Source organism: Phasianus colchicus, chromosome 30 (genome assembly GCF_987193195.1).
Source record: "Phasianus colchicus chromosome 30, bPhaCol1.hap1.1, whole genome shotgun sequence".
Taxonomy (NCBI): domain Eukaryota; kingdom Metazoa; phylum Chordata; class Aves; order Galliformes; family Phasianidae; genus Phasianus; species Phasianus colchicus.
Window position 1 is genome coordinate 1,559,798 of NC_143465.1, and position 11,297 is coordinate 1,571,094.

At 63.1% G+C, this 11,297-nt stretch overlaps 3 protein-coding genes across 8 annotated transcripts; 2 read left to right on the top strand and 1 right to left on the bottom strand.

Moving 5' to 3' along the window:
* Positions 1 to 506: 506 nt before the first annotated feature.
* Positions 507 to 5,240, top strand: TDRKH (tudor and KH domain containing). Of its 6 annotated transcripts, none has more exons than XM_031608112.2 (14): positions 507 to 961; positions 1,116 to 1,222; positions 1,314 to 1,497; positions 1,605 to 1,744; positions 1,830 to 2,067; positions 2,358 to 2,524; positions 2,605 to 2,777; positions 2,914 to 2,978; positions 3,058 to 3,209; positions 3,291 to 3,410; positions 3,569 to 3,665; positions 4,052 to 4,441; positions 4,537 to 4,608; positions 4,837 to 5,240. In XM_031608112.2, exons 1-13 carry the CDS (start codon positions 838 to 840, stop codon positions 4,593 to 4,595), a joined length of 2,016 nt encoding a protein of 671 aa, XP_031463972.2. In that variant the 5' UTR covers positions 507 to 837; the 3' UTR covers positions 4,596 to 4,608; positions 4,837 to 5,240. The 6 variants fall into 6 exon arrangements, with proteins under 6 accessions (XP_031463972.2, XP_031463968.2, XP_031463970.2 ...); XM_031608108.2 differs by having other exon boundaries at positions 509 to 961; positions 1,308 to 1,497; positions 4,714 to 5,240; XM_031608110.2 differs by having other exon boundaries at positions 509 to 961; positions 1,308 to 1,497; positions 4,807 to 5,240.
* A 231-nt stretch (positions 5,241 to 5,471) lies between these two features.
* MRPL9 (mitochondrial ribosomal protein L9) lies at positions 5,472 to 8,392 on the top strand. The gene is made up of 7 exons (XM_031608097.2): positions 5,472 to 5,626; positions 5,794 to 5,953; positions 6,525 to 6,649; positions 6,799 to 6,846; positions 7,065 to 7,166; positions 7,316 to 7,399; positions 8,142 to 8,392. The coding sequence occupies exons 1-7, from the start codon at positions 5,546 to 5,548 to the stop codon at positions 8,271 to 8,273; spliced, it is 732 nt and encodes a 243-aa protein (XP_031463957.1). The 5' UTR covers positions 5,472 to 5,545; the 3' UTR covers positions 8,274 to 8,392.
* RIIAD1 (regulatory subunit of type II PKA R-subunit domain containing 1) lies at positions 6,251 to 10,067 on the bottom strand. The gene is made up of 4 exons (XM_031608098.2): positions 9,826 to 10,067; positions 9,652 to 9,728; positions 9,200 to 9,246; positions 6,251 to 8,833 (listed from the first exon to the last, which is right to left on the bottom strand). The coding sequence occupies exons 1-4, from the start codon at positions 9,865 to 9,867 to the stop codon at positions 8,763 to 8,765; spliced, it is 237 nt and encodes a 78-aa protein (XP_031463958.1). The 5' UTR covers positions 9,868 to 10,067; the 3' UTR covers positions 6,251 to 8,762.
* Positions 10,068 to 11,297: the final 1,230 nt, after the last annotated feature.

Genomic DNA, 11,297 nt, shown 5'->3' on the forward strand with positions numbered 1-11,297 from the left:
GGGGGGGGGGGGGGCGATGGTCAGGGCGGGTCGCATCTGGTGTGGGAGGGGCGTGGGGTGCCGTGATGGGCTGTAGGACATCGTGGGTTGGACGCAGATGAGCCTATAGGGCGCCGTGAGACCCCCTCAACCTCCTCCTCTCCCGATCTCGCTCTGACGGCCCCCTGCTGCCTTCAGGCCCGGCCTCTTGACACGCAGACCCCTCCCCACGAGCACAGCCCCCCCCTTGGACGTCTCCCCCAGATTTAAGCAGCGTCCATGGGCCCGTTAACACCCCCCCCCCACCTCCCACGGCAACTCCCCTTCCCCGCAATGGTCCGCTCTGCCCCCGGGCCGCTCGCTGATTGGCTGCGAGGAGCCAGCCGGCGGCGCCGATTGGCCGCTTTATTCTCAGGGCAGGCGTTCGGCCCCGCCTCCCTTCCCCACCGTGCTGAGAGCGGATTGGCCACAACCCGGCGGGCGCCGATTGGTTGAGAGGAAAGGAGATGAGGTTTTGATTGGGTGGATGGCGGGGAGGGGCGGGGCCTGAGGCGGCGGCGGGCTGCGTGAGGAGGCGACGCGACGGATCCGGGCCTGGTGGGGCCTGGCGGGTCTGAAGGGCTCGGGGAGCCCGGAGGCCCGGGGGATCCGGAGGCCCGGAGGTTCGGAGGCCCGGAGGTTTGGAGGCCAGGGGGATCCGGAGGGCCGGAGATTCGGAGGGCCGGAGATTCGGAGGCCAGGAGGTCCGGAGGTCCGAAGGCCCGGAGGTTTGGAGGCCCGGAGGTTTGGAGGCCCGGAGGCCTGGAGGTCCGAAGGCCCGGAGGTTCGGAGGCCCGGAGGTCCGGTAACGGCGCTGCGATGCCGTCGGAGCGGAGCGGCTGGGCCGGGCTGAGCGGCCTGCAGAAGGTGGCGGTGCTGCTGGGCCTCCCCGCCGGGGCCACCGTTCTCTACATCGTGTACCGGCGGTACCGGGAGGGCCGAGGTGGGTGCCCCGAGCCCTCCGTGCCCCCCCCGAGCCGTACTCCCCTCTCCCCCGCCCGTGCCACCCTTCCGCCCCTTCCCTCCGTACTCTTCGCGTTCCCCCCCGGGCTGCACCATCCCTGCACCCCCCGGTTGAAGCCCCACCACCCCTCCAGAGCTGCACGTACCCACCGTTGGAGCGGAGGAGCTGCGGGCGGAGCTGCGCGTCCCGCGGGCGGCGGTGAGAGCCATCATCGGCCGGAAGGGAAGCACCATCCGAAGGGTGAGAGCCGCTCCCAAAAGGGGGAGGGGGATGAGGGGGGGCGAGGTGTCCTGGGGGGGGGCGACTTATGGGGTGCCCCACGCAGCTGCAGCAGGAGACGGGGGCCCGCATCGAGCTGGAGGGGGAAGGTGACAATGAGGAGAGGCTGCTGCTGATCTGGGGTTCCCCCAGCCAAGTGTGCAGAGCCAAAGCTGCCGTGCACCAGATTGTGGTGGAGAGCACACCAGTGTCGGAGCAGCTCCACGTGCCGCAGAGAGCTGTCGGGAGGATCATCGGTGCGGCCCCGATCCCTTCGAGCAGCCTTCCTTAGGGTGAAGGCACGGTGAGAGAGCCCTGGCATAAATCCCCCTCCCCACCTCTTGCTTCTCTCTGCGTCTCCCAGGCCACGGCGGTGAGACGGTGCGCAGCATCTGCCGCAGCTCCGGAGCCCAGGTGCAATGCCAGCACCAGGCTGAGGCCATGCTGGCTCCGACGCGGCTCATCCAGATCTCAGGGACACAGCGGGAGGTGGATGCAGCCAAGGTGAGCGCTGGGGCAGCCTCCCAGGAGCCCCCCCCAGAGGGCTGATGGTACGAGACCCCCATGCTCTCCTCTTGTTTTCCCCCAGAAACTCATCATGGAGAAGCTGGTGGAGGATGCAGTGTTCCGCCAGGAGCTGGCTCAGACCACAATGCTGTGGAGCCACCGCCAGGAGCCCGTGGGCAGCCAGAGGGAAGCATTGCTGCAGCCCAACGGGGAGCACAATGTTGGGAATGGGGGCTCTCTGCCAGGGGGGGCGGCCATGGAGAAGCTGCAGGATGGGAGTGAGGCAGTGGAAAAGCCGGCAGCGGTGCCCAAATTTGAAGGTGAGTGGTTCTGGTACTGTCCTTTAGTTGCAATGAGGAATCTGTGCTGGGAGGGAGAAGGTTTTTCACACCTCACCAGGCCCCCCAAGCTGCTGGGCTGTCCCATGGTGAGGGAGGGCTTTGTGGCTCTGGTTTGCTCCCTCCTGTCTCACTCAGGGTGCCCCACGATGCGTCCTCGGGTGGGATCCATGTGTCATAGAATCATGGAACCATTTAGGTTGGAAAAGATGACTGAGATCATCCAGTCCAACCATCTGCTCATTATCTTTGTCCCCTGCCGGTTCCTGCAGTCCCCAGCCCGGATTTTAGCTTCCATGCAGATGAGTACCTGGAGGTCTACGTCTCAGCTGCCGAAAATCCCAACCATTTCTGGATCCAGATCATTGGCGAGCGCAGCCTGCAGCTGGACAAGCTGATCTCTGAGATGACGCAGCATTACGAGGGCAGCAACTGCGTGGTGAGACTCCCGGGGGGACACCATTCTCATCCTCCCTCCCCTCCTGGCATTGGAGGACGTGGCGTGCCGTGTCCCCGCAGGCAGAGCTGGCAGCTGTGCAGGCAGGGGACATCGTGGCTGCTCCGTATGCAGACAGCAACAATTGGTACCGGGCCCAGGTGCTGGGCACGTTGGAGAATGGCAACTTGGACCTCTACTATGTGGATTTTGGGGACAACGGGGAGGTGCCCCTTGAGGCTCTGCGAGTGCTGCGGTGAGTGTGGGAGGAAGGGGAAAGGAGGCAGCGGGGCTGGGGGGATGTCCCCAGGAGGGCAGTGTGCAGCCCAGCGAGGCCATGAAGCAGGATTTGGGCTGCCCCCGCCCTCAGCCTGCTGCTTTCTCCCCACAAGGAGCGATTTCCTGAGCCTGCCCTTCCAGGCCATCGAGTGTAGCCTGGCTGGGATCGTGCCTGTGGGTGAGTGCAGGTGGAGTGCGGGTGGCTCTTCAGAGCCTGTGTCTCTCCTGGTGCTGCTCATCCCCCGGCCCTCCCACAGGGGAGCAGTGGGACGAGGCAGCGCTGGACGCTTTTGAACGCCTCACCTGCTGCGCCCAGTGGAAGCCATTGGTGGCCAAAATCTCCAGCTACACCCAGACCGGGCTGTGCACGTGGCCATGCATCACGCTGTTTGACATCCACCATGGCGAGGTGAACCCTGAGCCTCACTGCTCCCTTCCTATCCCCCCACGAGGATTTGGTGTCCTTTATCTTCCTCTCGTTTCCCCACAGAGCCTTGACATTGGGGCCGAGCTGGTGCGGCTGGGCCATGCTGCCCTGCAGCCCCACAAGGAGGAGGAAGCAGGGGGTGGATTCCCGCTGCCAGTGACAGAGGCTGCAGTGGATACACCGGTGAGCAGAGCTGCGGTGGGACGGGGGACAGCAGAGCTCTGATGGCATCTTTTCTCTCCCCAGATTTTGGCTTTGGGTCATCCCTAGAGTCGGGAGCTTCACCCTTCTGCCCCACGTTGTGGGATTAACACGACTCTTCCTCCCAACCCCCTGTGCAGGAAGACATGGTGTGCACCTCCCTCGAGAGCCTCCTGTCTGAGCTGCCACCCAGCCCCAGCGCCACACCACTGACCCTCTCCTGCATCAGCCTGCTGGGTGAGCTCTGTGGGGCTGACCCCAATTCCAGTAATGTCCCTGGGTGCGAAGGGGCTCGTTTGGGGTGGAAGGAGACACAGAGGATGCCCCCCTGGGGGCTGCTCGTAGTCCCCCAGGGCCCTGGGAGCCACTGAAGCTGTGTTTCTTGGTCTCCGGGTGCTGAGCTCAGTACTGGGGGCTGTGCAGAGCCCCCTGCTTATGTCTCTTTCCAGCTCTGGTGTGGGCACCTGTAAGAGCCCCAAAGGGCTCCATGAGCCCTGGGGAGCACAGTCTTGCAGCGAGGTGCCATGCGGAGCAGCAGCAGGAGCTGCGGGGCACAGGGCTGAGCTCTGCATGGGAAGCAGTGCCTGACCCCCGCCTGACCCGCCCCCTCCTTTGGCCCATAGATGAGAGCCCTGAGCGGCTCCGGGGCAACGCAGAGCCCCCAGCCCCAGGGCTGCTGCTTGGCCCTTCCACTTCCTCACAACCTCAGAGGGACGACAGCGAGGCCCAGCCCAGCCCCAGCTCCTGGTGCCCCACAGTCCTCGGGGGTCCTGGAACCCACCACACCGTGACACCTGAAGCGCCGCGTCCAATCGCCTGGACTGGAGCCTTTTCCACCAGCAGCCACCCATCCCTCTCCGATGGGAACTCCGATTCTGTTTTCTGCACCGACTCCATGCACTACACCAACTTCTGTGGCTTCTCCAGCAGCGCCCAGCCTGGGGCCAGCCCCTTCTCCGGCCCCATCCCCATCAGCTCTGGAGGTGAGGAGGAGAAGGACAGAACCCCACAAGGTATGGCTGCCCCATGGTGGCACGGTAGGGCTGTACCTCTGTGCAGGTGGCACTGTGTGGGTTGTGACACTGCTGTGGGGTTTGTCACTGTGCAGGAGGTGCCTTGGTGACTGGCAGCAGTGACAGCACGGTGCCAGAGTGGAGCTCCCTGTGATGCCCTGACCTCGGTGAGCCTCACCGTCCTCCCTAAGAGCTTCCTCCCTGCTCCTGGGGCTAGAAATAGGACAGTTGGGGCACAAAAGGGGGGAATGTCACTCCCACCCTGCCTCCAGAGTGGGATGACCCTTTGTGGAGGGATGCTGAGCAATGCCACCACACAGACGTGACCCCAAAGCATCGGGGACAGCGGCTGATGGTGTGCACAGACCCCACAGAGCCGTTTCTACCCCTGCTAGCCACAGTGTTGGATGCATTTTGAGAAGCTAAGTGCCTGCCCCGTGTCACAGCACTCCCTGCATCGACAGCCCCAGTTTCACCACCGGTTTCATCTCCACACCGATTTTGGTTTCCAGCTGCCCTCTGTAACCAGTGCAGGAGACAAAGCCGGCTCAGGTGTCCCCAAATCTCACCAGGGACACCTCGGCCCCTTTCTGGAGGCCATGTGGGCACTGCTGTGTTCACAGGGCCGCTCCGTGCCTCGTTCCTGATGTTCCCCGTTGGCTCGGTGATGCTGTGGTCACCGTGGGGGTGCCTTTCACGTTGTTGTCTCTGCACCGTTGCGGTTCGGTTCTTGTTTTCACCCCGCTGAGGGGAAGAGCTGTTTGGTTTCCTGGTTGAATAAAGCCCAGAGGGCACTGAATGCAGGGTGTGCTGCTCGGTGCTGCGGGGACAGATGGCGTGGGGGAGGGGGTGGGGATGGGGTGACACCCCACGTTTCTCCTTGCGTGGGGAGGGGGGGGGGGGATTTGAGGCGAGAACTCTTTCTGCGCAGGCGCAGCGGGCAGCTCTTTGCTTTTCTGCGCAGGCGCGTCGCGGGCAGCTCTCTGTTTGCTTTTCTGCGCAGGCGCGTCGCGGGCAGCTCTCTGTTTGCTTTTCTGCGCAGGCGCGTCGCGGGCAGCCCTGTGCGGGGTCCTCAGGGGTCCTCGGGCCGGGCCGGGCGCCGCCATGTTGGGCCCGCTGTGGGCGCGGGGCTGCGGGCTGCTGCTCGAGGCGGCGGGGCGGGCCTTGAGCCTGAGCCATGCGCGGGTGAGGAACGGGGGGGAACCGGGAGGTATCGCGGGGGGCGGTTCTGGGGTCTGCGGGGGGAACGGGGGTGAGGAACGGGCCGTAACGGGACGGGGTCCTGGGGAGGCGGCGGGAGGGAACGGGCCGTAACGGAGCGGGGTTCCGCCGTGGGCCGTTTCCCCACGCAGGACACGGTGGTGGTGGAGCGGTGGTGGAAGGTACCGCTCAGCAAAGAGGGGCGGCCGCCCCGCGCCCGGCACCGGCGGTACCGCGTGTACCGGCTGGTGGAGGACGGCAAACATCTGCCGCGCGGGGAGCTGGAGCTCATCCTGACACGGGCGGTGGAAGGTAGGCGGGGGGGGGGGGTTGGGTTGGTTTGGGGGAGGGGTGGGGGGGTGGGGGGCACCGCAGCGACCTGCTGGTCAGCCGTGGGTTCGTCTGATTGTCGGCAGCCATCGGCCAGCCAGGACCCCCAGCTCCTCCTCTGCAGAGCTCCTCTCCGGCAGCTCAGCCCCACTTCGTGCTGATGCTGGAGCTGTTCCACCCCGGGGGGGGGTTGGTTGGACTCGTCCACGCCCCCATAACCTCTTTCTTTTCAGTAGAAAATGTGATCCATTGAAAAACAACCAATGAAACACCATAAAGTTAAACGTGAACGCACCGTTTTCTTTTAGATCCGCTCCTCTGAGTGTGAGCTCGCTGCTTGGGCAGGAAATTCGATGCCCAGACCATAATTTCCACTTGATTTCTGATTTCTCCCCTCTGCTTTTTGCTCTTTTTCCTTCTGATTTTTACTTCTCCCCTCTCATTTCCGTTCTATTCGCTATTTCTACATGCTGTCTCAGTGGGATTTTGGATGGGGTTCGGGGCTCCCCTCCCCCAGCAGGATGTGGGGCTCTGCCCCTCGTTGTCCCCACAGGTCTGGGGAGGCGTGGGGACATCGTTTCTGTGAAGAAATCCCTGGGTCGCAACCGGCTGCTGCCTCAGGGCTTGGCTGTGTACGCATCGCCCGAGAACCGCCGGCTCTTTGAAGAGGAGAAGCAGGTGAGCCACTTAACGAGCTGCTTCATTAACCGCCCTGCTGTTAATTAGTTAGCAAAGGGGTGATGGTTTGGGGGGAAGGGACAGCTTTAGAGTATGGAGAGCCTCTGTGTTGGGTTTGTACCTGATCTTTTTTTTCTTTCTTACTGCAGAACCAGGAAGGGCAGATGGAGGCCATCCAAACGCAGAGCGGGGAGAGGGTGAGTGTGTGGGGGTGCCCCATATCGACCCCCCCCTCCCTCCTCTCCACCCCGATCCTGCCCCATACTGATCTCTGCCCTCTACACATCGATTCCTGCCCCCCACGCTGACCCCTACCCCGTGCCAGCCAACCCCCCTGCCCCATGTTGGCTCTCAGCCTCATCCTGATCCCCACACCTCATCAACCTGCTGCCCCACACCACCCCCTGCACCACAGACCCTGCAGTTCCTTCGGAGCTGCCGCCTGGAGGTGGGCATGAAGAACAACGTGAGCTGGGAGCTGAACGCTGACATCGTGGCGCGGAACTTCCTCAAGAATGTGAGTTGTGCCCTCGGAGATGTGGGTGCTGTGTGGGGTGGAGGCTCCGTGTTCTGTGGGGCTGCTGGCTTCAATGAAAGCCTTGAGAAGATGGAGGGAGCAGGATGCTGGTCCGTGTGTGCTGCCCTCTGACTTCTGACCTGTCGCAGCTGCGGGTTTCGGTGCCGCCCCACGCGCTGAAGCTGCCAGATGAGCCCATCACCCGCTGGGGCGAGTACTGGTGTGATGTGACGGTGAGTGCACGGCACCCCACAGCCTCCCCATCCCCTGCCCCATAGCGTGGGAGGTGTGGGGAGAGCCCCGTAGCTGTGCCAGAGAGGAACCCACAGTCCCCTTGGGAGGGGCTGGAGGGGAAGATTTGGGGTTTTTCACAGAAAAAAAAACCACCCAAATTCCGTCCCTGTGACCTACATACATGCAGAGCCGCCCCTCTGTGCCATCAGCTGTTGTCCTTCAGTTTCTGAGGGCCCCAAATCTGTGTCAGCACCGTGGGGCTCATTAGGGTCCTGCTAATTGGAAGTGAGGGGCGAGAATGGGGATGGCGATGGGGAAGGGGCTGCATTTCCCTCACTGCATGTGTCCTGCTGCTCCCACTGGGTTTGGGGGCTCGGTCCTGCCCCACAGCAGGGCTCGGGGTGATGCTGCCCTACATCAGTAGGATTTGGGGGGATGGGGCCAAACTGTTTCAGTGGGATTTAGGGGATGGGGTTCCCACCCCTCAGTGATATTTGGGGAATGGAACTGCCTCACATCAGTGGGATTTCGGTGGGATTCAGGGGATGGATGTCCCATATTTCAGTGTGATTTTGGTCCCCTTGGGGATTTTGGGGCAGGGGAGGAGGAGACTCCTCCCTCCATTTTTTAAAGTGTTGCTTCAAGGAGAACCGAGACCCCTGAGTGGAGGGAGAGGGGTGCCCCCATCAACAGCAACATGTAGGGCTGCTCTCAGCCCCCCTCCCTGTCTGCACCCCACAGGTGAATGGGATGGATACGGTGCGGGTCCCCATGGACGTGGTGGAGTTCATGCGGCCGCGGACGAAGCGGCGCCGGCACTGGCAGGCACAGCAGGCAGCACTGCTGGCAGCGCGGCGCGAAGAGCTGCTCTGACCCCACAGCCCCCTCCTTTTAGGGTCAGGGGGATTTGGGATCCCCCCCCTCCCCCCCACTGGAGCTGTTCCCCATCGATCCGCATCCTTGCTGAGTGAATAAAAAGGGTTGGAGTGTGAGGCGGTGGACGTGGTTTGGGGGCTGACTCCAAAGGCATTTGGAGATGATCCCAAATGGGTTTTCAGCAACTGACTCCAAAGCAGGGCTTGGAGGTAACCTCAAAGGGATTTTCAGGGGCAGACCCTAACAGGGTATTGGGAACTGACCCCAAAGGTGAGCAGGTTGGGGAGGGGGGGAGAAGACAATCCTAAAGTTGGGGTTTGGAATGCAGTCAGGGGTGGGGTGGGGTTGGGGTTTTAGGGCCCCATAAGGCTCAGCCCCACTGACAGCACCACAGCCCCAGTACTGCTGCAGGACACACAGGACCACAAGCACCAGGTTCCTGTCACTGCTGTGTCACACGGGGGGGGCGAGGGCAGAGTGTCACCATCACTGTGGCCGCTGTGGGGTCTCCAGCTGATCCCAAATCCTCCGTGGCAGCTCTGGGTCTGTGAAGTACCCTGCAGTGGATGGGAAGGCCGTGCTTTGTGGTACCGTCCCCAAATGGATCCCTGCACTTTGGTGGCACTGCTCCCAGGTGGTTCCCCCACACCACTCAGTGTCACTGCCCCTGGTGCCACTGTCCCATCGTGGATCCCCCACACCTTGATGTCCCTGTCCCTAAATGGTCCAACCCCCCCATACACACCTTGGTGGCGCTCCCCCCAGTTTAGGGGTGCTACTGTCCCCCTAAAGGGATTGGGTCCTGCTGTGCCACTGTCACCATTCCTCTAATGCATCCCCACTGTTTCAATGGGGTCTCCTTACACCCTGGGGGTGTCACTGTCCCCTCAATGGCTGTGGGGTCTCCTGATGTCTCCCCCCACCTGCAGCGAACTCCAGGATGTTGTGGGGCCGTCGCAGCATCACCTCCCTGCAGCGGGGGGGAAAGGCGGTCACCCCAAAAGGCAGTGGGGGGTTGGAAGGTGACCCCAAATGGGGTTTGAGAGGGTAGGGTGGGGGGGGTGGGGGTTCAGAAGGATTGTGGGAGTTTGGGGACGAATCTGGGGGGGGAAATCTGCTGGTAAAGAGGCTGTGCTGTGGGGTGGGAACGGCAGAACCCATCGGGGGGCGGTGGGTTTCTGTGGGGCCGAGGTGGGGGCGGCCCATAGCATTGTGGTGTGGGGAACCACCCCGAGGGTTGGGGTCTGGGAACGGGGGGGGGAGGAGTAGGTGGGGGTCAGAGTTAGGAATGGGGTCAGAGGGGAGGAAATGGGGTCAGGGATAGAGGAGGGGGTCGGGGTTGGGATGAGGATGGGGTCGGGTTTCGGGGTCGCACCTCAGCAGCCCCCGCAGCAGCATCACCACCTCCGGCCGCTCCCGCAGGTACCGCTCAACGGATGGGCGCAGGGACGGCTGCGGGAGACGGACAGACAGACACACGGACACGGATCACCACGCCGTCCTCCCCAGGGTCCCCCCTTCATCCTCCCCGCCCCGCCTCCGCCCGCACCCCCCGCTCCGCTCCCGGTGCCTCCGGTCCCGGTGCCGCCATCCCGGAACGGATAACGGCGTAACGGCCCCGCCGGGTGTGACGGTGCGCGTGTAACCACGTGACTGCGTGTCACTGCGAGTGTGCAACGGCGGGTGTGCGACCCTATTCCTGTGTAATGGGTGTGAGGTGTGTGGGGGGTCATCCTGTGGGTGCGCCCCAAAACCGCCGTGTGAGGGTCGTTATGGGGCTTTAGGGTGTGAATGTGTAACAGGGTGTGTGTGCAACCGTGTGTGTGTAACGGTGTGTGTCACTGCGTGTAGCTGCGTGTAGCTGTGTGACTGTGGGTGTGCAATGAGTTGTGATGCTGTGAGTGTGCACTGGGGGGGGGTTGTGACCCTACAGCTGTTGTACTGCGTGTGACGAGTGTGTGTGTGATGGTGTGACTGTCACTGCGTGTGTCACCGCGTGTCACAGCCTGTGTCCGTGTGTCCACACTGCCACGTGTCTGTCTGTGTCCCATCTCCATGTACCTACGTGGCCGTGTATCCCCACGTATCCATGGCCGTGTCCTTCTGTCTGTCCCCGTGTCTGTGTTCCCATCTGCTTCCACGTCTGTCTGTCCATGGCCATGCCCTCATGTCCGTGTGTCTGCCTGTGTTTCCGTGTCCCCAGATCCCCACACTCCTGTGTACGTCTGTCCGTGTCCTCTTGTCCTCATGTCCAAGTTTCCATCTTTTCCCATGTCTGTCCACATCCCCATGTCTGCATCCTCATGACCCCGTGTCCATCTGTCCGTGTCCGTTAGTCCATTCCCTGTTTCCCCATGCCCATGGTTTCCACCTGTCCCCATGATATCTGTCTGTGTCCCCACGTCCGTGTTGCCACGTGTCCCCGTGTCCGTCTGTCCGTGTCTCCATTCCCCCCCCCCCCCAGCTCCGCCCCACCGGCGCTCCGCTCAGCACCGCGGACAGCGCCCGGGGTGCTGCGTGTCCCGGCGCTGTGACGGTTCCACGCGCGGATGCCCCCCCCCCCCCTTCCCCCCCCACCCACTGCCCCCGGTACCCCCGACCCCATTCCCTTTCCCGCTATTTGCCATTTCCCCATTCCCATCCCCTATTCCCGTTCCCCCTATTTCCCATATTCCCATTTCCGTTCCCGATTCCCGTTCCCATCCCCCCCCCCCCCCCGGTACCGGCGCTATGGGCGGGGCCAATTCTGACCCCCCCATATCCCCACTCCACCCCACACCTCCCCCACATCCCCCCCCCACATCCTCCCCATATCCCCCCCAATATCCCCACCCCATACGCCCTTATCCCCCCTCCCACATCCCCCTCCAAATCCCCACCCCATATCCCCCATAAAACGCCCCCATATCTACACCCGGCATCCCCCTCACGTTCCCCCCCCATATCCCCACCCCATATCCCCGCATCCCTATATCCCCACCCCCCCGCCCCCCATATCCCCCCGCACGACGGTACCCGGTG

Excerpts from the sequence above, each read along its gene's own strand:
- TDRKH (XM_031608108.2), top strand. The coding sequence starts at position 838 with ATGCCGTCGGAGCGGAGCGGCTGGGCCGGGCTGAGCGGCCTGCAGAAG. Across the intron at positions 1,223-1,307 it reads AGGGAAGCACCATCCGAAGG|CTGCAGCAGGAGACGGGGGC; the intron begins GTGAGAGCCGCT and ends TGCCCCACGCAG. Across the intron at positions 3,666-4,051 it reads CTCCTGCATCAGCCTGCTGG|ATGAGAGCCCTGAGCGGCTC; the intron begins GTGAGCTCTGTG and ends TTTGGCCCATAG.
- MRPL9 (XM_031608097.2), top strand. The coding sequence starts at position 5,546 with ATGTTGGGCCCGCTGTGGGCGCGGGGCTGCGGGCTGCTGCTCGAGGCG. Across the intron at positions 5,954-6,524 it reads CCTGACACGGGCGGTGGAAG|GTCTGGGGAGGCGTGGGGAC; the intron begins GTAGGCGGGGGG and ends TTGTCCCCACAG. Across the intron at positions 6,847-7,064 it reads AAACGCAGAGCGGGGAGAGG|ACCCTGCAGTTCCTTCGGAG; the intron begins GTGAGTGTGTGG and ends CCTGCACCACAG.
- RIIAD1 (XM_031608098.2), bottom strand. The coding sequence starts at position 9,867 with ATGGCGGCACCGGGACCGGAGGCACCGGGAGCGGAGCGGGGG. Across the intron at positions 9,729-9,825 it reads CACCGGGAGCGGAGCGGGGG|CCGTCCCTGCGCCCATCCGT; the intron begins GTGCGGGCGGAG and ends CGTCTCCCGCAG. Across the intron at positions 9,247-9,651 it reads CTGCTGCGGGGGCTGCTGAG|GGAGGTGATGCTGCGACGGC; the intron begins GTGCGACCCCGA and ends CCCCCGCTGCAG.